Genomic DNA, 22,378 nt, shown 5'->3' on the forward strand with positions numbered 1-22,378 from the left:
AGGCTCAGGATGTGGGGAGCAGCCTCCTGCGACACCGAGGGGGAAATGCATCAGCCTCTCCCCTTCTCTCAGGGGCTCCCCCTCCCTGGGCCTCAGTTTTCCTATGTTGGCCGGCAGGCTGCCGCTGGCCTCGGGTTTGCGGTCTTGGGTCCTGAGAGGCTGAGAGGGGAAATGCAGGGGCTTCAGGGAAGATTTTGGCAGCAGAGGCTCCTCTTAGGCTCTCACCTCTGGGCCCGGGGAGGTTTTTCTGACTTTCTTCCCTTTCAGATGTGCACAGTCCCCCTTTGCCATGAACCCTTCACTCCACAACCACGGCCTAACTTAGCCTTGTGCTGGGCACTGGAGTCCCAGCGCTCGGGCAGACCCAGGCTAGTATGGGAGCCAGGCTTGCAACTAGGTAATGGAGATAAGTTCATGGCTAGCATGGAGATAAGTTCAGAATGCTATGAGGCCTCAGAAGAGGTGACCAGACTGAGCCTGGATCTCTGGAAGGCTTCTTGGAGGAAGGGGTCTGAGCTGAGCCTTGAAGACCAACAGGAGTTAGCAAAGAAAGAGCTGGACAGGCAGCCAAAGCTCAGGGAGAGCATATTCCAAAGCATGGGGGTGTGACCTGGCTTTGGCTCTGGGGGCTGCAGTGGCAGGCCAGCTGGGGAGGGTCAGTCAGGAGGCAGGCAGAAGCCAGAGTGGGAAACTGGATCCTGAAGGCACTGGGGAGCCATGGGAGACTCCAAGCTGGGGGCAGGGAGGATGACAGGGTCAGATGTGGGCATTAGAAAGACCTCTTTGGAGTCAGGGAGGGAATGTTTCCCACTGCTTCCAGCACCTAGCCAGACACCCTACCCCATCCCACCCGCCAGTGGCTGGGCTCTATCATAGCCAGAATGGGGGACCCTCTCCTGACTCAAGGCCAGTACCCTATCCCTCAGGCCTCTATCAGGCCACAGCAGCCCCATCCCCACACAAGCAAGCATCACACTGGAGTGTCACGGTCTATTTTTTATCCATCTCTCTCACTGGCCAGGGAAACAGTACCAGGGTCCCACTCACTGCCAGCATAAAGCCTGTGGGTCCTCAGTAGTTGGTGGAAGGAAGGAAGGGAAGGACAGTCAATCCACCCTGGCTGTTAATTAATCAGAGTGTCCTCCCTCTCCTGCAGTAGGGTCCCCAAATTATTGTGTGCGGGCTTTTTTTCTAGCCAGAAGGCAGGCATGGTCTTCAGAGTGGCCTAGTGAAAAGTGTTCTCCCTTTCTTGGTCTTTGGGATCCCCCTCTGAGAGACTGATTTCCTCTGGAGGTGGGGTCGGGCTCCTCCAGAGTTTGCAGGGGGAGGGTCCCCACTCCCTGCTCACCCAGGAGGAGTAGCAGGTTCCCCCCGCCCCTAACCTGGCCCTCCCTGCAGAAGGAAACCCTGGTTTTCCAGCACATCTTTCGGAAGTGGCTCACCACACGCTGATCAGATCCTATGAACCTGCCCCACCCCAGGTCCTATCCAATCCAGACCCCCTGAGATGCCCTGAGCCCAGGCTGACAGCCCCTGGTACAGGGGACCACTCAGGCTCTGCTTGCTTGAGTGGCAGAGGCTTCCTGACCACCAGCTGTGCCTGAGCCTTCTCTCAGAAGGGTTTGGGGTCACAGAGTCCTGGGCAGCGGGGAGAGTCCCAGCTCCTCCATTTCTTGGCTATGTGGGCAAGCCGCTTCCCCCTCCACCTCTAGAGCTACCACTGGTTGAGGACTTACTATAAAAAACAAGCTGTGAACTCCTTGGATCTGCATGAGCCCTGTGACATTTTCTAATCATGCCCATTTGACTGATGAGCAAACTGAGAGGTTACGGGGTTTGTCTAAGGTGACTCAGCTCAGTAGGTCACACCTCAGTTCACTTGTTTTTCACACCCCTGCCTCATATGTTTGTTGTAAGAATTAAATGAGATCATGTCTATCAAGCGATGGACGGCAGGGCCACGTTCAAGGCAGAGCTCCTTGCCTTCTTGCCTTGCCCACCCACTAGCACTGAGATGTTCCTCTGTTGGGTAGGAAGAGGGAAGGGATGAGGAAGTAGAGAGGACAGAGAGTGCCATAACAGCAATCCGGGGGCCTCCCTGAAGGAGGCAATGTCTATAGCCGGGTCTGAAAGGATTGGGGAGAGCATTGCTGTGTGTCTTGGGAAAAGGCACCACACTTCTCTGTTTCTCTGCCTGTAGGGTGGCTACCAGCACCACATCTCCCTCCCCTGGGGTGAGAAGGAGCTCCTCTGAGGAAGGAAATTTGTAAATAGCAGGGGTGGCCTCATTAGAGAGAATGGCATTGTTATTAATAGCCATGTGTAGGTAACAAGCAGAGGTTCAGGAAGCTGACCTCTTACCTCGCCTTCCCAGGGAGCCAGGAGGAGTAATCAGTGTCTGTCTGGGGTGGGGTGGAGGGGGAGAATCTGCCTGTGGAGGCTGTGGAGCCCTGGTGTGTGTGTTGGAGGGGGGGTGGTGAGTGTGAAACCTCCCTTCCAGGCTTCTCTATGCCACTGTTCTTTGTTAACACCAGCCAGGAAGCCCACATAAGGGCAGACTATTCCCTTCTCTGTTTTTGCTCTCACTGTTTCTTCCAGCCACAATACCATTCCTCCTCTCCAAGACCACAGCCTAATAAACACACGGTGCGGGGTAAGGGGGGGCGGTTCCCAAGGCAGCCACCTTGTACTGATTACCTTCTTTTATCCAACAAAGGCTTGATAGGCACCTCTCCCAGGCTCTGCACATGACCTTGGGATAGAGAAGAAGAGGGCAAGGTCACGCCTTCAGGAGCTCATAGTCAGCTGATACTCTACAAACTTTTTATGGTTTACAAGCAATTTCCCACACTGATTTTGTTCATTCAACACTCACTGAAGTCTGTGAGGCAGGTTTCATGGTTCCTGTTTTGCAGGTAAGGAAACTGAGTCTCAGAAAGCTACAAAGTGGCTCCCAAGTCCCCTGCCCTGTGATACCTCTTTTGTAGTCCAAGGTGTCTAAGTGATGCCTAAAAGGAATGGAGAAGACAATGATTAAGTGAAGATACTTTGTGAAGTGGTCTCTGAATTAAGACAAGACTCAATGGGGCTTCAGAATCTTTTTTTTTTTTAAATAAATTATTTATTTATTTTTTTGACCGCGTTGGGTCTTCGTTGCTGCGCGCGGGCTTTCTCTAGTTGTGGTGAGCGGGGGCTACTCTTCGTTGGAGTGCATGGGTATCTCCTTGCAGTGGCTTCTTTTGTTGCAGAGCATGGGCTCTAGGCATGCAGGCTTCAGGAGTTGTGGCACGTGGCTTCAGTAGCTGTGGCTCGCGGGCTCTAGAGCACAGGCTCAGTAGTTGTGGCACAGGGGCTTAGTTGCTCCGCGACATGTGGGATCTTCCGGGCCCAGGGCTCGAACCCGTGTCCCTGAATTGGCAGGCGGATTCTTAACCACTGTGCCACCAGGGAAGCCCTGGGCTGAAGTTTCTTAATTGGCCCCCTTGGGGTCTCGCCAGGCTCATCCTGGCCTGGGTCATCCTCGCCAGGCTCAGAGAGATTGAAGGGAACACCCAGCCCTCTAAGCATACAACCCGAGAGTTCTGAGACTAGACCCTAAGAGCTGAGAACACTGCCCTCCCCCCAACCCCCTTATTACAGGGCAGAGGCGGGGGAATGGGTGTCGTGGAGGGGAGGCCAGCTTGGTGAAGAGCAAAAGTGGGGAAGAACAGCCTGTGAGCTGAGGCTTGGCCATGACTCCTACTTGTCAGCACACAGATGCACTTTCCTGATCCCAGACTGCTGTGTGACTTCGGGAAAGCCCCAACCTTCTCTGAGTCTCTGCTTGCCAGCTCTCTCCAAACTCTATTTCTAAGAACCCTCCAGCTCTCAGTTAAGTGACACCCTCTCTGCTGCCCCCAGGTGACCTTCACTTCCTCTTCCTCCCTGCAGTGCCCAGCCCCTGCTGCTCTAGCTGCTTCCTTACTCTTGGAACCTGTGGCCTTACGCTTGCTCTGCCCTTTGACTCAGGCAGGCCTGACCTTTGGGATCTGAGCAAGTGGCCTAGGTGGTTTTGCCCCATGAACTTGCTCTGACCTTTGGCATGTTCACCTGTTCCCTCCCTCCACTGCACACACCTGTCCCCAGTCCTTGGGAAGCCCAGGAAATGTGAGGGACCAGGTTTTTCAGAGAAGGTAGCAGCACCAAGGGTCTTCTTATCCAACATCAGATGGCTCAGAGAGGGCAAATAGAGAAAGCCCTTCCACCACTCCAGCCCCTCTCTTGGTAACAGACCATTCCTGGCTGGGGATGCTCCACCCCATCCCACCTCCCGGGCTACACGTGCTCAGGCTTGAGGGAGATTTGTCCTAAAGGTTCAGAGGCCACTTAACAAACCTCCCAGCACCCTCATTCCTGGCTCACTCCAGAGATGGGGAAATCACCCCTTCCTCAGACAGGTATGGTGCCCTAACAGGAGTTGAGATACATTTGTTTGGAATTTGCCCTCACTGGCTGCACCGAGATGAGGAGACAGACTAAGGAGCCCTTCTCCAGCCTCCTAATGCAACTGTACTAGCCCAAGAGAGCCAGATATTTTATTTTATTTTTTATTTTTTTGCGGTACGCGGGCCTCTCACTGTTGTGGCCTCTCCCGTTGAGGAGCACAGGCTCCGGACGCGCAGGCTCAGCGGCCATGGCTCACGGGCCCACCCGCTCCGCGGCATGTGGGATCCTCCCGGACCAGGGCACGAACGCACGTCCCCTGCATCTGCAGGCGGACTCTCAACCACTGCACCACCAGGGAAGCCCTTTATTTTATATTTTTGAGAGCCAGATATTTTAATACAAACTCTTCTAAGCCTTACGACACAACCACTATGATATAATCCCAGTTTTACTAAAATAAGGAAACTAAAGATCATGAGGTCAAGTGGCGGACGCAAGGCCGCATAGCTAGAAAGTGACAATGAATGAATGATCTAACGGAGTGACTGAATGAAGGCATGGGATGGGCGCGCCAGGCGATGGTTCGCAGAGTGCGGTGGGTACAGACTGTGCACAGCGCCCGCGGCCCGGCCCCCTGAGGGCTGGCAGAGGCAGGCCTTTCGCACCCCGGGGCTCAGGGGAGCGCAAGCTCCCAGAGGCGCGGCCGGGCTCTGCCCCAACCACGCGGGCCGCCCCGCCCCCGCTCCGCCCCCAGCCCGCCCCGCCTGGGACCGCAGACGGCGCCCGGCGGCGGCGCGAAAGGCAGCGAGGAGGGTGGCTCCGAGCTCGGTGCTCACCGCGACTTCCCGTGCAGGGCCCGGCAGGACAAGGACCCGCGGCCTCGGCGGCGCTGGAGGATGCGGCCGCGGCCCCGGGCAGCAGCAGCGGGAACCCCGGTGCCCTGCAGGTAGGAGCTCGCCCACTCGGCGGGCACGGAAACTTGGGCCGAGTTTGCGGGCGGCGCGTGGGGAAGGGGCGGGTGGCGCTGCCCCAGGGCGCCCCTGCCGGCCGGCCCGGGGATGGAGCGCGCTGGGCCTGGGCTGAGGTGGCTTGGCTCCTGGCTGCCGCGGACCCCCGGCTGGCGGGCTGCGGGGCAGGGGTCGCGCCGCTGCCCCAACTTTCCCCGGACTTCGAGGCCCTCGGGGCCTGGTAGCTCTCTGGAGCCCCGGCGGGGCCCCGGCGCCCGATCCTCCGGCGTGGGGCTGGCGAAGAGGAGCTCAGGCCGAGCCCTCGGGCCTCCCGCGGGGCCCGACTCACGTGGACTGCCCGGGCGGAGATGAGGGGGCGGCGGGGGGCTGGCCTGGGGGACGTCTGGCACTGAGGCGCCGCGGGGCCCTGGACGCGCCCTACTGGGACGGGACGGCCCTGCGGTTTCCTCGCTGCGGCTTGACTCACCCTCTGGCCGCAGCCCAGGCTGGCGGGATCGCCCCGAGGCGGTGGCTGCCCGGACTCTGCTGCCAGGCCGCCCCCTGCCCCCGCCCTCCCGCCAGTCTTTGGGTGTCGGTCCGTGGAGCTGGGTGCGCGGGGGCCCGAACGAGGGGAGAACGCAGTTCTGGAGGGGCGTGTGTGCAGATATGGGCCAGGCACGTACTTGCAGGCACGGGTTTGCATGGGTGGCGGCGGCCTGTGTATCGGCCTGCTGGGGTGCACGTGCGCCCCAGCGCCGCAGGGCAGGGCATGGGGACACCCGGAAGCCGCCGGGGTCGGTGTGGCGGCAGCCCCAAAGCTAGGTCGGCTGAGGGCCCCAGGCACCGGAGTTATGGGCCAAGCAGGTAGGGGAAAGTGGGTGGAGCGGATCCCGCGACCCTTCCTCCACCACGGGAGCCTGGGCTGCCCCTAGATGCGGTTGTAGCGTGGGCAGGGCCCAGAGCCTCAGCTGGGGGAGGTGTGAGAACACGGGAAGGGGAGCCGATTCAGCCCTCTCAGAGTCCAAGCGCTGGCCACAGCTGGGCAGGATCGCTCTCTTCTTCCTGGTCTTGCCCAGCGTCCATCCGGAGACCCCTTAGGCGTTGGAAGAGGGAATTGAGCCACGGAGCTGTTTGCTCCCCCTGCTGCGTAGGGCAGGGATGGCACAGCGGTGGTGGGCTCTTCTGGGCGCTGCTTGAGGTTGGTCCTCCCAGCCCAGCCGCAACCTCAGCCAGCAAGCAGCTCGGTGGCCCAAAGGGTGATGTGACCCTGCCCCCTGGGGTCCCGCCCTTCTCCGAACAATTGCTTGCCTCTTGCTGCGTGTGTGTGGGGGAAGGAGGCACCTACATTTTGGCTACCGTTTAGAGTGGAGTGTGTAAAATATTGGGCTCTCCCCATCTCCTAAGAGCCGGAGGTAATGTTACCCCCATACCTTTCATAGTCCTCTGCTGGCTCCCTGGAGCCCCCATCTCTCCCCCAAAGACTCTTGGGGGTCCCAAGTGGCCTCACCTTTATTGGGCTAAGTCCCGGGGGAGTGTCTCAGGAAGTCTCCAGGGTCAAGGGCATGCAATGGGCAGAGCCTAGGAGAGAAGGGCTCTTGGGGCCGGGGGTGGGTATGGAGAAGGCCCCAAGGAGTGTGTGGGGGAGGTGAGACTAGAGCCAGCACTTATTAACCCAGAGCCCCCCCAAGGGCAGGGGGGCTCAGCACTCCCCAAACCATACAACCCCTTCTTGCAAAGTTGCTGTGCAGCAGGGTGGGGGCTTTCCCCTTGGGGTGCAGGGCCCTGTCATAGGGCGCTGCTATCGGTATTGTTGCTCTGGTGCTCCTTCCTGTCTTCTCAGAGCATCCACTTCTCCAGGCTGGCCAGAGGTGTTGGATTCTGGCCCGGAGATGAGACAGCTTTCTTTCTGAGTCGTGTCTGGCTTCCTTGGTGCACTTAGGCTGGGATGAGAGTAGGCATTGGCCCCCATATCACCCTCGGCTTTTTCTGTCCCCAAAATGTGCTGGTCTAACTCTGAACGTGTGGGTTTCGTTGGCCACCAGCCGGAAGGGAGAAGACTGAGGGGGGGCTGATCTTGGCTTGGTGATAGAAACTTGTGACACCTGTCCCATGGCCTAATGATAGCAAGATTGAGCTGATTCGTCCTTTCTAAGCCACCTGAGGGTTTCGGGGAACAGGGCACTGGGGGAGGTAGAAGCAGGTCAATGTGGTCCTAGTAGACTGGCCTCAGATGACCCCCTCCTGTGCCATTGGGTGCCTGCTGCCTTGAGGAAAGCCACACTTGACCTCTCTGAGCCTATAGGTCCCAGTCCTTGCTTGGCCTTGCTTGAGGACCTTAGTCTTTCTCTGGTACTCAGTTTTTCCATCAATACAATGGGGGTCGTTGCCAACTAGCACTTTGTGACCCCTGGAAGCTCCTTCCCTGCATATTCACATCCTCTCGCCTCCCCACCTGCTCCATGGTCCTGTGCTGCCCCCATGTTCTTGGAATAGCTGCAGTTTGGGGGCTGGGATGGGCACAGGTTCTCCTCCCCTCCCCTTTTGGGAGCTTCCTGTTGGCGCCACAGCACCATCTGCTGGACAGCCTTTGCTCACCTCCTGGGGGTGGGTCTGGGGTGGGTCTAGGGTGCGGGGTGGGGCTTATACAAAGGGTTGTGCTGGGGTACTGCCCTCTTAAACTAAGCCCAGTATCTGTCCTCCTGGGCCTAGGGACCCGGGTTCCAGGCCTGGCTCTGCTATTTTCGATGAGACTGGCAGGTCAGAAAGTGAGATCTAGAGTATCACAGGAAATCTGAATTTGTAGACAGTGCCTGATTCCACGTCTCGGCTGCTGTAGGCATCTAGAGATCACTATGGCATCTTGGAATAAGAGCTTGTAGTGAGAGGTAGGAAGCCTGCCTCTCCTCCCATGTCTTTCATCAGTGACTTTGGGATGAATGGGTCTCCTTATCTGTAAATGGGTGGAGGTGTGGGAAATTGTGGAAGGGGTCTTGGGAGTCATGTGGAGGAAAGCTGAACGGAAGGGGCTCCTGGAGTGGGGGGCGGGGGTACGTTAGGGCTGCTGTACAAGAATTCATTAAACAGAGGGTTCTGCAGCTTTTACAGAATAAAGTTGGCTCATGCCTTCATTCATTCATCCATACAGTCTTTATTGAGCATTTACTAAGTGCCAAGTTCTTGGGCATGGCAATGAGCCAGTAAGAGCAACAGCCTTCTGTTGCTTGCCTGTAACCTGTTTTTCTGACAGCCCCTGCCTCTCCCTCTCTCTCCCAGGTCAGCAGTTGAGTAGCTGGGGCCCTGGAGGGCTTGAAGCCTTCACAGTGATGGCGGAGAAGCGGCCACTGGGGACCCTGGGGCCTGTGATGTATGGCAAGCTGCCCCGCCTAGAGGCAGACTCTGGGCCTGGGCACAGCCTGCCCCCCTCTGCTGGTAACCAGGACCCCTGCAGTTACAAAGGTGCCTACTTCTCCTGCCCCATGGGGGGTCCTCCGAAGACAGGGTCTGAGCGGTTGGCATCCTGGACCCCATACCCACCCTTGTACCCCACCAGCATGGCAGGACCCCCACTTCGGGCAGACAACCTTCTGACCAGCTGCCTGCTCTACCGCCCACCCACAGAAAGCTCCGAGAAAGTACAGGACTCTGGCCCGGTTGAGCTCCTACCCTTCGGTCCTCAGGCTCACTCCTACCCAGGCCCACCACTGGCGGCACCCAAACCTGTCTACCGCAACCCTCTGTGTTACGGGCTCTCAACCTGCCTGGGGGAAGGGGCAGCAAAGAGGCCCCTGGATGTTGATTGGACGCTGGTGACTGGATCCCTGTTACCCCCCGCCGACCCATCTTGTTCTCTGCCCCCAGCTCCTGGCAAGGGCCAGTCCCTGGATGGTACCTTCTTGCGTGGGGTGCCAGCTGGGACATCTGGCAAAGACTCCTCGGTGAGCTTCTCCCCGTGCCAGGCATTCTTGGAGAAGTATCGGACCATCCACAGCACAGGCTTCCTGGCCTCCAAGTATGCAGGTCCTTACTCTGGGGACCCCAAGCAGGCATTGTCCGAGGGACCCCCCAGTCCTTGGACGCAGCTGGCCCAACCTCTGGGACCAGCCTGCCAGGATGCAGTGCCCACCCACTATCCTCTGCCCCATGCCGCACAGGCCCTCCCTTGCCCTCCAGCCTGTCGCCACCCAGAGAAGCAGGGCAGCTATGGCTCAATGCTTCCACCGCAGCCGCTGGGAGCCCACAAGGGGGCCGGGTACCCAGCTGGCGGGCTAAGCAGCCCCTACCTGAGGCAGCAGGCAGCCCAGGCACCCTATGTGCCCCCAGGGGGGCTGGATGCTTATTCCTACCCCTCTGCCCCCCTCCCAGCACCCTCGCCAGGCCTCAAGCTGGAGCCACCTCTTGCCTCACGCTGCCCAGTGGACTTTGCCCCCCAGACGCTGGGCTTTCCTTACGCCCGGGATGACCTCTCTCTCTATGGAGCATCCCCAGGGCTCGGAGGGACACCACCTTCCCAGAACAGTGTGCAGGCTGTGCCACAGCCCGGTGCCTTCCAGCGGGCATGCCAGCCTCTGCCTGCCAGCCAGCCATGCTTAGAGCCTGCAAGGCCTGCAGAGAAGCCAGTGCAGGAAGCTGAGGAGAAGATGTGGCTGCCCAGCTGCAGGAGAGAGCAGCTCCAGCCCCACCTCGATGAGCACCCTGGGGCACCCATCATCATTGGAGATAGTCCAGTTCCACGCACCCCACCGGCACTCCCGCCCTGTGCCCAGGAGCGCCAGTCTCTTCCGCAGAACGAGGGCACACTGCCACCCAGCTCCCCACCCATGCCCATTATCGACAACGTCTTCAGCCTGGCCCCCTACCGTGACTACCTGGACGTGCAGGCACCTGAGGCCACAGCTGAGCCACACCTGGCCCCAGCCCCCAGTGAGAGCCATGACAAAGACTGCAGGGGATCTCTGCCTGGCCGGGAAGCCCCCGCGAGTGTGCACGCCTCACTTAAGGAGGAGGTGGCACTGGACTTGAGTGTGAAGAAGACCACGGCAGAGGCCCCCCCTACCAAGGTCCCTCATCCCGCAGGGCATGCCAAGCCCACCGCAGCTGTGGATGTGCCAGGTGTGGGAAACACAGTCTCCGACATGCCAGGTGTGGGGGACACAGTCTCAGATCGGCAAGTCCTGAAAAAGGTAGTCACAGAGGCACCAGACCTGCCTGGGGTGCCAGTGACCACAGAGGCGACCCCAAGGACCAACTTCCACAGCTCTGTAGCCTTCATGTTCCGAAAATTCAAGATCCTCCGGCCAGCACCCTTGCCTGCAACTGTGGTTCCAGCCGTGGTCCCAGCTGTGCCCACCTCAGCCCCTGCTCAGCCTGCACCCACCCCCACACCTGTGCCCGCTGGACTACAGATTCTCACCCAGCCCTTGCCCGTGGCCTGCTTCAACCTGGCGCTGCCCAGCCCTCCAGCCGTAGCCATGACCTCCCCTGCCTCGGCCCCTGCTCCGGCTCCATCGCCTGCACCAGCTCCGGCTCCGGCTCCGGCTCCGGCTCCGGCTCCAGTTGTAGGCCCCGCTCCAGCGTCTACTCCCGCCACAGCAGACTCCCCAGAGCAACACTTTGCAGGACTGCATGCCTCCCTGTGTGACGCCATCTCAGGCTCAGTGGCCCACTCCCCGCCGGAAAAGCTGCGCGAGTGGCTTGAGACGTCTGGGCCTTGGGGCCGGGCGGCGTGGCAGGACTGCCAGGGTGTGCAGGGGCTGCTGAGCAAGCTGCTGTCCCAGCTGCAGAGCTTTGTGTGCACGCAGCAGTGCCCCTTCCCCCACGTGGTGCGGGCCGGGGCCATCTTCGTGCCCATCCACCTGGTGAAGGAGCGGCTCTTCCCGCGGCTGCCACCCGCTTCCGTGGACCATGTGCTGCAGGAGCATCGCGTGGAGCTGCGGCCCACCACGCTGTCGGAGGAGCGGGCCCTGCGGGAGCGCGCCCTGCACGGCTGCACGTCGCGCATGCTGAAGCTGCTGGCGCTGCGCCAGCTGCCCGACATCTACCCTGACCTGCTGGGCCTTCAGTGGCGAGACTGTGTACGCCGCCAGCTGGGTGAGCATGGGGCAGCCCCAGTAGCCACCGGAGCTGTGTGAGCGAGTGACAGGTGTGTGGGCTGTGTGAGTGGTCACAGCCAGGGGCTGAGGGATTCCCGGGCTTCTGGAAAGAGCTCGTGCCTGGGGAGGGGGCTGGCCTTCCAGGGTAGGCTCTGTGGACGCCCGCATCCCTCTTCACCCCCAGCATCAATGAGTGCCTGCACAGCCTCCTTTGTAAGTCTCTGAACATGCCAACTGCTCTGTCCCCAGGAAAACTTGGCCTTCCCTGGCGCAGCACCCTCCCAGGTTCCCCCCTCATCCTCCGTTGTGCCTGTCTGAGGTCATCTCCCCCTGTGTCTGTCCCGCCCCGCTCCCCTCTTCCGAGCTCAAGCCCCAAATACCTGACTGCATGCTGGGCTTCTGCACCTGGGGGCTCTTCAACCCTTAACTCCTCCCAAACCACGCTCCTGACCTTTCCCCTGAGCTCGCTTCCCATCCCCGTCTTTCCCGTCTCAGGAGCACTGCACTCATCCAGCACCTCGTACCCCAAACCTGGGAGGGGGAGGGGAAGGGGTCCCACCCTCCCTCCCGGAACACTTTTAAATGTGTAATTCCCCAGTCCTCCCAGATATTTACACACACAGAAATTGCCTGTAAGTCGGAGCGTCATTTTGTGGTTTGCTTCTCCCTACCAAACAGTCTGTGCACGGTGTTCTCCAATGTGCTGTTTTTGTGTCTGGGAGCACCTTCCGCCTCAGTTCAGGTCGCTGGACCTTGCTCTGGGGAGTGGCTGTAGCGCCCCACGGTGGGTACCATCAGGATCACTCTTCTTCAGCCGCGGCTTTGGTGATGGTGTCAAGTGGTGTCTGTCGTTGCCTGTCCTACTTCAGGACACCTGGCACTGAGGCCAGAGGCCCGCTCTGTAGTCCCCCTGCCTTACGTCCGCCAGGCCTCTGGTTGTGTCTCCACAGAAACTTTCTTGTCCCCTCCCCATCCTGGCAGTCTTGCCCTGGTCCAGACTCCATATCGGGGTAGAGAGGGGGCCTGAGGCAGCGAGGTGCTGATGTGGAGTTTGGGGTGTGGGTGATGAGCACTGCTGAGCACTTACAGAGTTGGGGCATTGCCCTAATGGGGTGCAAAGAAAATGCAAGTACAAGCATTCTATTCCTGGGTGAGAAAGAGTGAAGGTGGGTGTCATGCCTCACTCACAAGCCCCCCAGCCAGTCTTCTCTCTATACATCTGGGCTCTCTGGGGCCCAGAGAGGGACAGGTCCTCTGGACAGTGGGTCACAGGCACATCACAGACCCCTCCTGCTCTGACCAAGCCTATGAGAGTCTGGGGCCCAGCTTCCTACCACTGGCTGCATTTTGGTGCCCCCGTCCCCATTCCCTCCCGTATCCTATGGGGCCAATCCTCAGTGGTGTCCTTAGACAGTGCTCCCCTGACAGCCCCCCTTCCAAGTAGGTGGGCTCTTGGTCCGAAGGCCCCTCCCATTCCCTCCACCCCTTCCTCCACTCCCTCCCTCCCTCCGGGCGCTGCTCTCTGGGCAGTCCCTGCCTGGCTCTTGTTCCGGTTCTGGGGGTGGTGTGACAGAAGAATGATGGCACCCTTATATGTGGCAGGGTCCTCTCTCTCTGTGCCTCAGTTTCCCCACCTGTTCAGTGAGCCTTTGGATCAGACCAATGGTTTCTGGCCTGTTGAGCCCCTTTCCTCTTGTCCTTGCACCCAAAGGGTTCCTGGGGGGTGCCCCCATTAGATAGAGTGCTGGTATCACCTGAGGAGAAGCACACCCTTTCGGCTTGATGGGCATGACGGTCTGGCCAGTGTGCACATGCTGGGAAAGGGTCATGATGTCTGTGACCCTGCCAGGGCTGCCCTAACCTGGGACAGTAGAACCACTGGTCTAGATGGCTTTGGAGGCCTGGAGATGGGACTTGAGGGTGTTGGGGGTCTGCAGCCTGACGGTATGTTCATTTTCCAGGTGACTTTGACACTGAGGCTGGATCTGTGCCCTCCTCAGAGCCCACCGTGGCCAGAGAGGAGCCAGAGAGCCTAGACCTGGCTTGGAAGTTGTCTGCCCCCAAAGCCAAAAAGCCGGGGAGGAAGCCACCAACCCCTGGCCTGGAGAAAGCAGAGGCAACTGCTGGAGGAGGGTCCCGAGGTGCCTCACCCACCCCTGCTGCTGGTGCCAGCTTGCCCGGCCCCACGATGAGGGCGCGCTTCCGCAGCCTGCTCGAATCCGCCTGGCTCAATGGCCTGGCTCTGCCCACTTGGGGCCACAAGGCCTCAGGACCCGACCGGACCGCGCCCCGCCCGCAGCTATTGGGGAGCCAGAGTCATCAGCTGTAGCCTTGGTCGCCTCTGCTGTTTGGAGATCTGGGGATTGCTCTCTGTGCCCCGCTTCTGCCGGTCCAGCTGCTGAGGGCCAGGAGCGGACATGGCCTTGGGGTTTCTCCAGCTCTTACCCTGCCCCCGCCCCCCACCCCAGGCTGGGCTGAGAGCCCCTGAACTTTTAACTTGAGGGCCTTTATCAGAAAGGACTACTTCCTATTTCTTCCTTAGAGAAAACGTGTGGGCTTTGGAGCCCGACAGACTTGGGCTTGAATCCTGGCTCCTGTTCCTTGCTGTGTAAACGGGCAGGCCACTTCCTCTCTTGCGCCCTCAGTTCCCCGTTTGTAAAATAGGACAACACAGCCTACCTCACAGGGTTGTTGTGGGGTGATGCCTGACACACACCCATCATGGTTTGCTGTCTGCTTCCTGCCCAGGACAGGAGCCTAGATCTCAGCCAGAGCCTGGAATAGGAGGCTGAGGCCCACAGAACCTTCCTCTAGAAAGTCTTGATGTGTCATAGGACTTGGTCATCTTAGAGTGGTATGTTGTCCAGTGTACATGGCTCACACACTTTCTAGAGTCATTTCCCAGGAAAGCCTAGGGCTACATACAGCCCCAGCATTTGGGGTTGGGCCCTAACCCCCGAGTCTGGAGCTCCTTGAGGGGAGCCTTCCCCTCCCATCCCCTGCTACAGGGGGTGCAGGGATACAGCCTGGGGCTGGCATCCTTGTCCTGGGCCTGCTGCTTTCACCCCTGAGAGGCCCCGGCCTGTGCTGAATTGACACCAGTGACTTCCCTGAGGTGCCGCCCCAACCTGGTGCATTTTCCCAGGAAAGTTGTGTGTTTGCCGGAAGCCAAGCAGCTGCAGGGACTCAGGGACTAAAAAAGGGACAGGCTGAGTGACAGCTCAGTCCTGGGAGGTCTCCGAAGATGTCGACTAAGGACCTTGGCCCTCCCCAAGCCAGGGCCGCATCAGCCAGGCCTGCTGTGGGTTACCTTCTTGCAGAGTGCTGAACTGAGCCAGAAGCTGGCAAGCCAGGCCCTTGGCCTAGTTAAGGTCTGTAATAAGGCTGTGGGCCCTGGAGGCAGGCCATTAAACATAAAAGCATTTGGGTTGTGTTTGGACCTGGGGCCTGACTGTGTCTTGGGGGGAGGTCATAGATTTCATATGTCATCGCCAGGTGATGTCATCGCTAGCCCTTCACTCAGGCTGCAGCTCTCCCTGCTCCCAGCCCAGAAGATGCTGAGACCGACAAGCACGCTGTGCCCGCTAGCTCCGGCCACATGGGCCCTCACCACATGCCCACGGTGCAGCCGTTTCCCTGCTCAGGCAAAGCCTCTCCCTCCTGAGACCCATGTGGGTCCTGGTGGTTGCTGGTATGTAGCCCACTGCCCAGTGAGAAATGCTGGTCACCAGACCCTATTGTGTGCCCCTCTGCCAGGACCAAGGATGTGCCTGCCAAGGGCTAGGTAAAACAGAGCTGTCCCCGTCTCTCCACTGAGGGATGGCCCCTCTTACACCTTAGCTGGGCTTAGGTTCCCTCCAGACACCCTGCCTCTGCTGGCATGTATTCCCATAGAGGTTTGTTCTCAGGGCTGCTGAGGTTGCCTCCTGGCCGTGGTTTCCCACTCAGTCTGGGCAGAGCCAGTCTGTGAGGGCTGGTCACACCTACCAGCATCTATCCTAATATTTGTGGGTCTTCACTGAGCTCAGCTACACTATTTGCGTAGACCCATTGCCCCCAGTACTCTATCCACACAGGCCCTTGGAGTCCCCCTGGCCTGGGAAGGGGACAGGTCAGGAGATAGGTAACTCCAACACATGTGGTGACTGCAGTGCAGAACCTGGGGGAAGGGTGCCATGGAAGCTCAGAAGGGACCTGGCCTAACCGGGGTGTGAGGAGGTGTCCTTGGGTCTCAGAAGAGGTGCTGCCTGAAGTGGGCCTTGGAGCCAAGTAGGAAGATGTGGGTAAATGAGTGCCAAGTGCTTCCTGAGTCAGGTGAACAGCATGTGCAGGGTCCCAGAGGAAATAGGTGTGGCTGGAGTGCAGGAACGAGATGGGAGGAGGCGGGGCCCGGAAACAAGGCTCAAATCCAGTCTGCTCCTACCACGTCAACTCTGTCTTGCAACCTGAAGAGCTGGGGTGTGGTTCATGTTTACAGAAAGCTGAAGTGTTGGAGAGTTTGAATCACTCCGGGCTACTAGCGTAGGCAGGGAGAGACAGGATTGCAACGTAGGCGAGGTCACTCTGAACCCCCGGGCCCTGGGCTTCTGCAGCCTGCCAGCCTCACCCACCCGGCTACCAGGGCCTTGCTGGATTTGGCTGTGATTCTTTCCTTCTTTACTTTTAATTTTCTTTTCCTTCCTTCCTTCTTTCCTCTGCCCTCTTCCCTCCTTTCCTGCCTTCCTTGTACACCTACTGTGTCCCTGTCATGTGCCAGGCGTGCATCTTGCGCACAGTTACCTGGCAGGATCTGAGGCCTCGAGATAGGACTCCGCACCCGAGTCCGCCTGGGGCCCTAGAGGACCGTAATGGTGCAGAGGCTGGATGAGAGCAGTGCAGAGCTGGAGCTGGTAGGGGGAGGCGGCTGCCTCCCTTGGGATAACTGTGTCCTGGGAGCCCAGTCTGAGGGGAGAGACCTGGCCCTGGCCTGAGGGGTCTGTTAAGGGAGGAGATATGACAGCATCCTAAGGAGCCCAGCCTAAGGTGGTGGGGACGGGAACTGAACTCTGCCCCAGGACTCTTGTCAGGGAGGCAGTGCTATCACCCCTCACAGTTTTTCAGAAAGCCTGTTCCATTCTTTGGTGGGGATATTGATGGCTAAGAGCTGAGGGCAAGGAAGGGGGCGGTGAGGTGTGGGGCCCACTCTGCTTCGGTTCTGACCCCACCGTTCCCTGTAACCGGCTAAGGCTCCTGGGCTGGGCTGCGCCCAGGCAGAGGCTTTTCAAACAATCACCTGGGAAATGGTGTCCCGGGACCTGGGGGGTTTCTTTTGTTTTTTGGGGTTTTTTTGCGGTACGCGGGCCTCTCACTGTTGTGGCCTCTCCCGTTGCGGAGCACGGGCTCCGGACGTGCAGGCTCAGCGGCCATGGCTCACGGGCCCAGCCGCTTCGCGGCATGTGGGATCTTCCCAGACCGGGGCACGAACCCGTGTTCCCTGCGTTGGCAGGCGGCCTCTCAACCACTGCCCACCAGGGAAGCCACAGGAACCTGGGTTTTAATTGAAGGTGATGCTGAGTCAGGTGTTCCAGTAACACGGACTACTACTCCCACTAGATTACAGATGGGGAAACTGGTACAGGAACTTGCTGATGGTCACAGCAAGTCGGGGCCTGTGTTAACACCCAGAGCCAGTCCTGAGGGTTCTGGGCCAGCGGGGAGGCCAGGAACCTTTGTACCTGGCTCCGCTCCGCCCCCTGTTGGCCTGGCTCAGACCTGCCCTGGCTGGGCTTCTCTCCCCACCCAGGTGGGCTTTCTAGACATCACGTGCACCTCTTGCCCTAACAAATGGAGGAGGGCGCTCAGGTGAGCCTCCAGTTTGAGTGAGGCCCTGCCCCCTGGCTGCCCCACCTGGCTCCCCAGCCCAGTACAAAAGGCTGAGGGGCCCAACCAGCTAGTTTTGCTGCCAGGAGTTAAGCCTGCAAAGAGGTGAGTGAGGGGGAAGCTCTGTCTCGAGCGGGTGTTGTGGGGAGGAGGAGAGCGAGGCTATGCACGGGTTGAGGGGTACGAGGATACCCCCTTCCACTCGGTAACCTCCATGGCTTCCTCCCTGGCTTGTCACTGAGGGGGTTGGAGTGACTGGGCTGCTCTCCCTCCGCCCCTTGCAGGAGAAATGGAGGAGGGCCCAACTCCCACCTGACTGACTGTGCCTCTTCTGACCCCCCCAGGCCCCTCTGGAAGTAGGAGTGGTGCCTCCAGCCCTGCCTGCTGCCCCTTAGGCCCGGCCCCAGCTGAAGAAGCCTGGGGAGGGCGTGGGTATGAGGAAGGCCGCAGGGGCGCTCCGGCCGGTGAGCGCTGGGCTCTGCTCTGGCTGTTGTCCTCTGTGCTCTCGGGACCTCTTCTCGGGCAGCTCCCCCAGCCCCCGGCCCGGGGGTGCCGCAGCCCAGTCTAATGCAGCCCTTCCAGGCCCCAGGGCAGGGGAGGTGCTGCAGAGCCCCTCCTCTCGCTCCCCTGGCTGGACTGAGGTTGGCAGGTAGATGGGGGGCTCCTTGGGTACACTGCTGCCTCCTTGGGGATCCCAACTCTGGGCGTCCTAGCCGCTGCCCACCCAGAGGCTCGTACGTCTGTCGACAGAGCTATCCAGCCCATCTGACACCCCCTCCACCCCTCCCCAGCCTCAGCCTGAACTGGTCACTCTGCCTCCTGCACCGCTGCCTCTGTCCTCTAGGGACCCCACCCCCAGGCCCCTGTGCCTTCTCAGGGCAGCGAGAACCTGGGCTCCTGGGGATGATGTGCTGAGCCCCTGTGCTCCTTGGAAGGACCTCAAGAGGCCCCTCCAATGATTACTAGGCCTGGCAGGGGGTGTCCCTTGCTCCTTTCTCCGCCAGCCATCAGATAAAATCATCTACAAGCCCCTCTCCTTCTCAGGTGCGGGTGGTGAGCCCGGGGCGGTCTTCTCTCCGCCCCATAGTTCACAGCCTGCGATTCCAACCCTGGCAGCTGTTTGTCCTCAGACCCTACCTACCTCCCTTCCCCAAGCCCCGCTGTCAGAAGGACTGGGGCTTTGGCTTGGGGCCTCACGGCAGAGAAGCTAGGGGCTTCCGCCAGCCTCTTGCCTGCTGAGGCCTTGGCCCTTCCTTCTGAAGTGTTCTCAGTGAGGCCTGGGCTCCCATCTGCTGTGAGTGGGCAAGAGACCCTGCTCGGGGAGGCCTGGGTGCCCCGGCAGTCCTGGGCCCTGCCTGCCTTTCCGCAAAGCTTGGCGTCTCCTCAGCGTGGGAGAGCCAGGGTAGCCCTGACCAGCCTTGCCTGCCACCCCTCAGCTTGCCACCTGTTGGTCCTGAGGACACACGGACGCCAGCTTCCAGGGGCATCTTCCCCAGCCCTGTCCATCACCACCCTGGTAAAGCCAAGCCTAGCAGGTGGCACGAGTCCCAGCCACTAAACCAGGTCCCCACCAGATCTGCCTGGTGCTTCCCCAACACTGCCTTCCAGCCCAGTGTCATCCCAGGCCCCCAGCTTCTGGTGCCCCAGCCCTGGCCAGTTGTCCAGCTTGGAGCCTCTCCGGACCTGGTGCTGCTCCATCTGGAGGTAGCTCAGACCCCTCTCCTGGTCGCGGGCACCTCTGGCCCCAGCCCCTGGCATCCCGGGCTCTTCCAGCGTTCCTCAGGACTGGTGGGGATGTTGCCGACTGGGTCCTTGGCCTCCTTAATCAGTAAAAATGGATCAGAGGCCAGAAAAGAAATTCAGGCAAGGCTTTATTCGGGCCCCTGTTGTAGCAGCGGGGAGCGAGAACAAGTGACAAGTAACAGATTCCATTGCTTGCTCGCTAGCTGAGGTGGGGTGAGCCAGTTCCTTATGTGGGGGTGTGTCCAGGGGTCGGGCGGAGGGGTGGCTCAGGTGGTGTGCCCACACCTTGGTCTCTTTGTATCTCGTCCAGAATTTGCCCCAACTGCGCATGCATGCAGTTATTTTTAGTCCCTTATATTGATACTTCCTTTGTATTTTCTTGCTGGAGGAGGCTTGTGTCCAGGTGCACGCCTGTCTCAGGGAGACCTCACCCTGCTCAGCTGATGCCATGTTCTGTACACCAGGCTTGCTTTCCATGCGGCAGCAGCCGCTCCTTTCTCTTGTGGCCCCAAGGCCCACCTCCCTGATATGGGCCCTCCATCTGGGCCCACCCTGCAGAGGAGGTGCCTGAGGTTTCTGCAATACTTCCTCTCATGCTGGTCTTCCTCCCAGGGACCCTTCGGGAGGCTGGTGCCACTGACTTCAGTGGGGCAGAGCCCAGTCCCCCTTCTCCCTTACCCATTGGCTCTATGGCCACCAAGGCCTCTGACTGCTGGGGGACCCACACCAGGGCCCAAGACCCACAGCCCCCTTCTTTTTGACTGCTGGCCCACCCGGAGCCTGGATACCTGAGCCTCTGGGCAGAGAGGTATAATGACTCCCAGGACGTTCCTCTCAAGCAGAGAGCCTACTTGGCACCAGGCCCTGGCTCTCTGGGCTGAACTGGGCAGCGGGAGTGTCTCTGAGGACATCTGGGCAGAGGTGCTCAGTCCTGAGGAACCAGCTCTCACAGCTTCTGCTGTGTTCCTATCCAGTATCCATCGGAGGGACCCGGCTTTCCTCCCACCTTGGCTGCTGGGACCCCCAACTCGACTCACTCAGGGGTCCTGACCCAGGAAGCCACAGCCAGCTGGGAGGAGTGCCTGGTGTTTCTGCACCCCTTTTTATGGTGCCCACTTGGACGGGAGGGGGTAGGGACTTTGGGGGGACTACAGGTCCCCTCTGGTCAGCTTATGAGTCTAACCGGAGGATGGGACTGCCCCTGTCACAGAGGTAGGTCTGAGTGGTCCAGGCCCAGTCCTTCCCTCAAGCAGAGTCCCTCTCTTTCCAGCGGGCAAGCAGGCCCCAAACCCCAATAATGGCTGGGTGGCCTGTGTCCCATCCCACTCTGTCTCTTGCCCCTGAGGGGAGTCTGGCTCCAGTCCTGGCACTTGGGTGCCTTTGAGTGGGAGGCCACAGCTGGCAGGCTGTTCCAGCACGGGCAAGGCAGGTACCGTGGCGGAAGCCCCAGGCCTGGCCTCCAAGGCAACCATGCTCCTTTCCACTTCTGTCTCACGCACGTCACCTATGCACTGCTTCTCCCTCACCCCCGGCTCAGCCTGGAAATCATACTGACGGTAAGAATAGTGCCACCCAAGTTACGGTGGAGCCTGCTTAGAGGGTGGCTGGAAAAGGGCCTGAGGCAGAATGTCTGGGAGTTCCTCTCTGCTTATCTTCCTTTCTCCTAGGCCCTCAAAGAAGGCAGTTTTCTCCGTATCTCCTACCCTGCCCCAAGCACGCACAATGCTGCCCCTGGCCCCTCCCTCCCTAGAATGTACCCATGTGGGACTGACGCTTTGTTTTGTCCTAGGTTCCATGTGAGAGGCAATTATCCCTCCTTTCCTCAGCAAAGGGGGCCAACTGAGGCAGTGAGGTGGATGGTTCCCCCACGGCCCCAGCTCTTAATGGTGGAGTCGAGCCCAGCCCTTCCCGGGTGGTCATGCCCGATGGAGTCCATGCTTAGAGGCTTCCCTCTCCTCGGTTCAGGTGCTTGCTGTCCTCCATGCCTGCTTCCTAAAATCCAGTCTGTTTCTAGTAAGTCTTCTCGGCTCCATGGTGTTGCGTGGGCTGCTAAGCCTAGGGGCCCTGCCCACCTCTCAGGCCCCTTCCAGGCTGGGTAGGGGCCCCGGCCTCCAGTGGTGGCTAGCGCGCCAGCTGAGTCCTCACCGCACCGGCTCCCTGCAGCCAGAGGTCGGTGTGGGTGCAGAGCCAGGTGGAGGCTGGAGGCAGTTTCTGCTCGCCAACTCAGACTTCCCGAGCACCGTGGTAGCCAAGGCGCGCCAGCGCAAGGGTACCTGCTGCCCCTGGTGCACGGGCCTGGCCTCACTCAGCCCCAGCGGTGAGTGGGGGGATGCCCGCTCTCTTCTGGAACATGCCCACCACCACACCTTTGTCCCTCCTGGGTTCCCTGGCTGATCTTGTGAGGATGCCTGTCACCTACCCTTCTGACTGCCCTGTGGGCCAGCTCAAACCTTCCCCTAGGCCTAAGAACCTTTTCCTGAAGGGTCATCCCCCACCCTCCTGACCCCACACTTCAACGCTTTCCGTAGGGGTTCATATTAGGGTTGGGTTTTATGGGATGGCCTATGAGGGTCTAGACTAGGACCCAGATGGCTGTGATTCCCTCGGAGCAAGGCCCTCATCTGCCCCAGCCTCACCTTCTAGAACAACCCAGAACCCTGCTTCCTTTGGTCTTGGGCCTGCTGGGAGCTAAGGTTGCCCTTGTTTGCCTTCCAAGGCAATACTGACATCCTCATGAGGCAGCGGGGAAGACTGAGGCCCAGCAGGGGTTGCCGCAGGTCAGAGTCTCCATGGCCAAACAGAGCTCAGGTCTTGGCCCAGAGTGGCCTGGGGGCCCTGTTCAATGTATTTACAATCTCCCGGTGTTGTGCCCTGCAGGGTATACCTCGGAGCACCTGTAGTCTGAGAAGCTGCCCATCACCTGGGTGACCATGGGATCAGCCCCCTGCTCAGGACGAAGGCCAGCTCACACCTATGGAGCAATCTGAAAGCAGGTGCAGCCCCTCCGCCTCCAGGGCCTCTGAGCTGGGAGGATGCTGTTCCCAGGGGCGGGGGCAGAATCGGGAGGACGAGGCTCCATAGGCTGTCCTCTCTAGGGGTAGCTCTGGGCTCCAGGATCAGGACCTCCAAACCTGGCCCTTCCCCTGTGAGTCTCCTGGTCCCAGAGATAGCAAGCAGCTTGTCCAAGGTCACCCTGCAGAGAGGGGGCAGTGGGACCTTGGCTCTTCTCACTCAGCTGCACTTTCTCTCCCCATCCACTCCAGGTGCTAGAGAACCCAGGCAGGCTGGGTCCTGCAACAGCCTCTCACCTCCCTT

The 22,378-nt window shown here is 59.8% G+C and overlaps 1 protein-coding gene across 3 annotated transcripts in view; it reads left to right on the top strand.

Moving 5' to 3' along the window:
• The first annotated feature begins 5,216 nt into the window (after positions 1-5,216).
• CUNH15orf39 (chromosome unknown C15orf39 homolog) overlaps positions 5,217-22,378 on the top strand; it is a 34,680-nt gene continuing 17,518 nt past the window's right edge. The window contains exons 1-3 of one of the 3 annotated variants that reach the window (XM_029239328.1): positions 5,217-5,371; positions 8,646-11,459; positions 13,423-14,900. In XM_029239328.1, coding sequence (XP_029095161.1) covers positions 8,696-11,459; positions 13,423-13,790 — 3,132 coding nt within the window. In that variant the 5' untranslated portion in view covers positions 5,217-5,371; positions 8,646-8,695 and the 3' untranslated portion in view covers positions 13,791-14,900. Of the gene's footprint in view, positions 5,372-8,645; positions 11,512-13,422; positions 14,901-22,378 lie in introns of those variants that run through there. The other 2 variants (XM_029239329.1, XM_029239330.1) reach the window with 2 other exon arrangements.

Source organism: Monodon monoceros, unplaced genomic scaffold, assembly GCF_005190385.1.
Source record: "Monodon monoceros isolate NGI ecotype Baffin Bay Population unplaced genomic scaffold, NGI_Narwhal_1 Super_Scaffold_21, whole genome shotgun sequence".
Lineage (NCBI taxonomy): Eukaryota > Metazoa > Chordata > Mammalia > Artiodactyla > Monodontidae > Monodon > Monodon monoceros.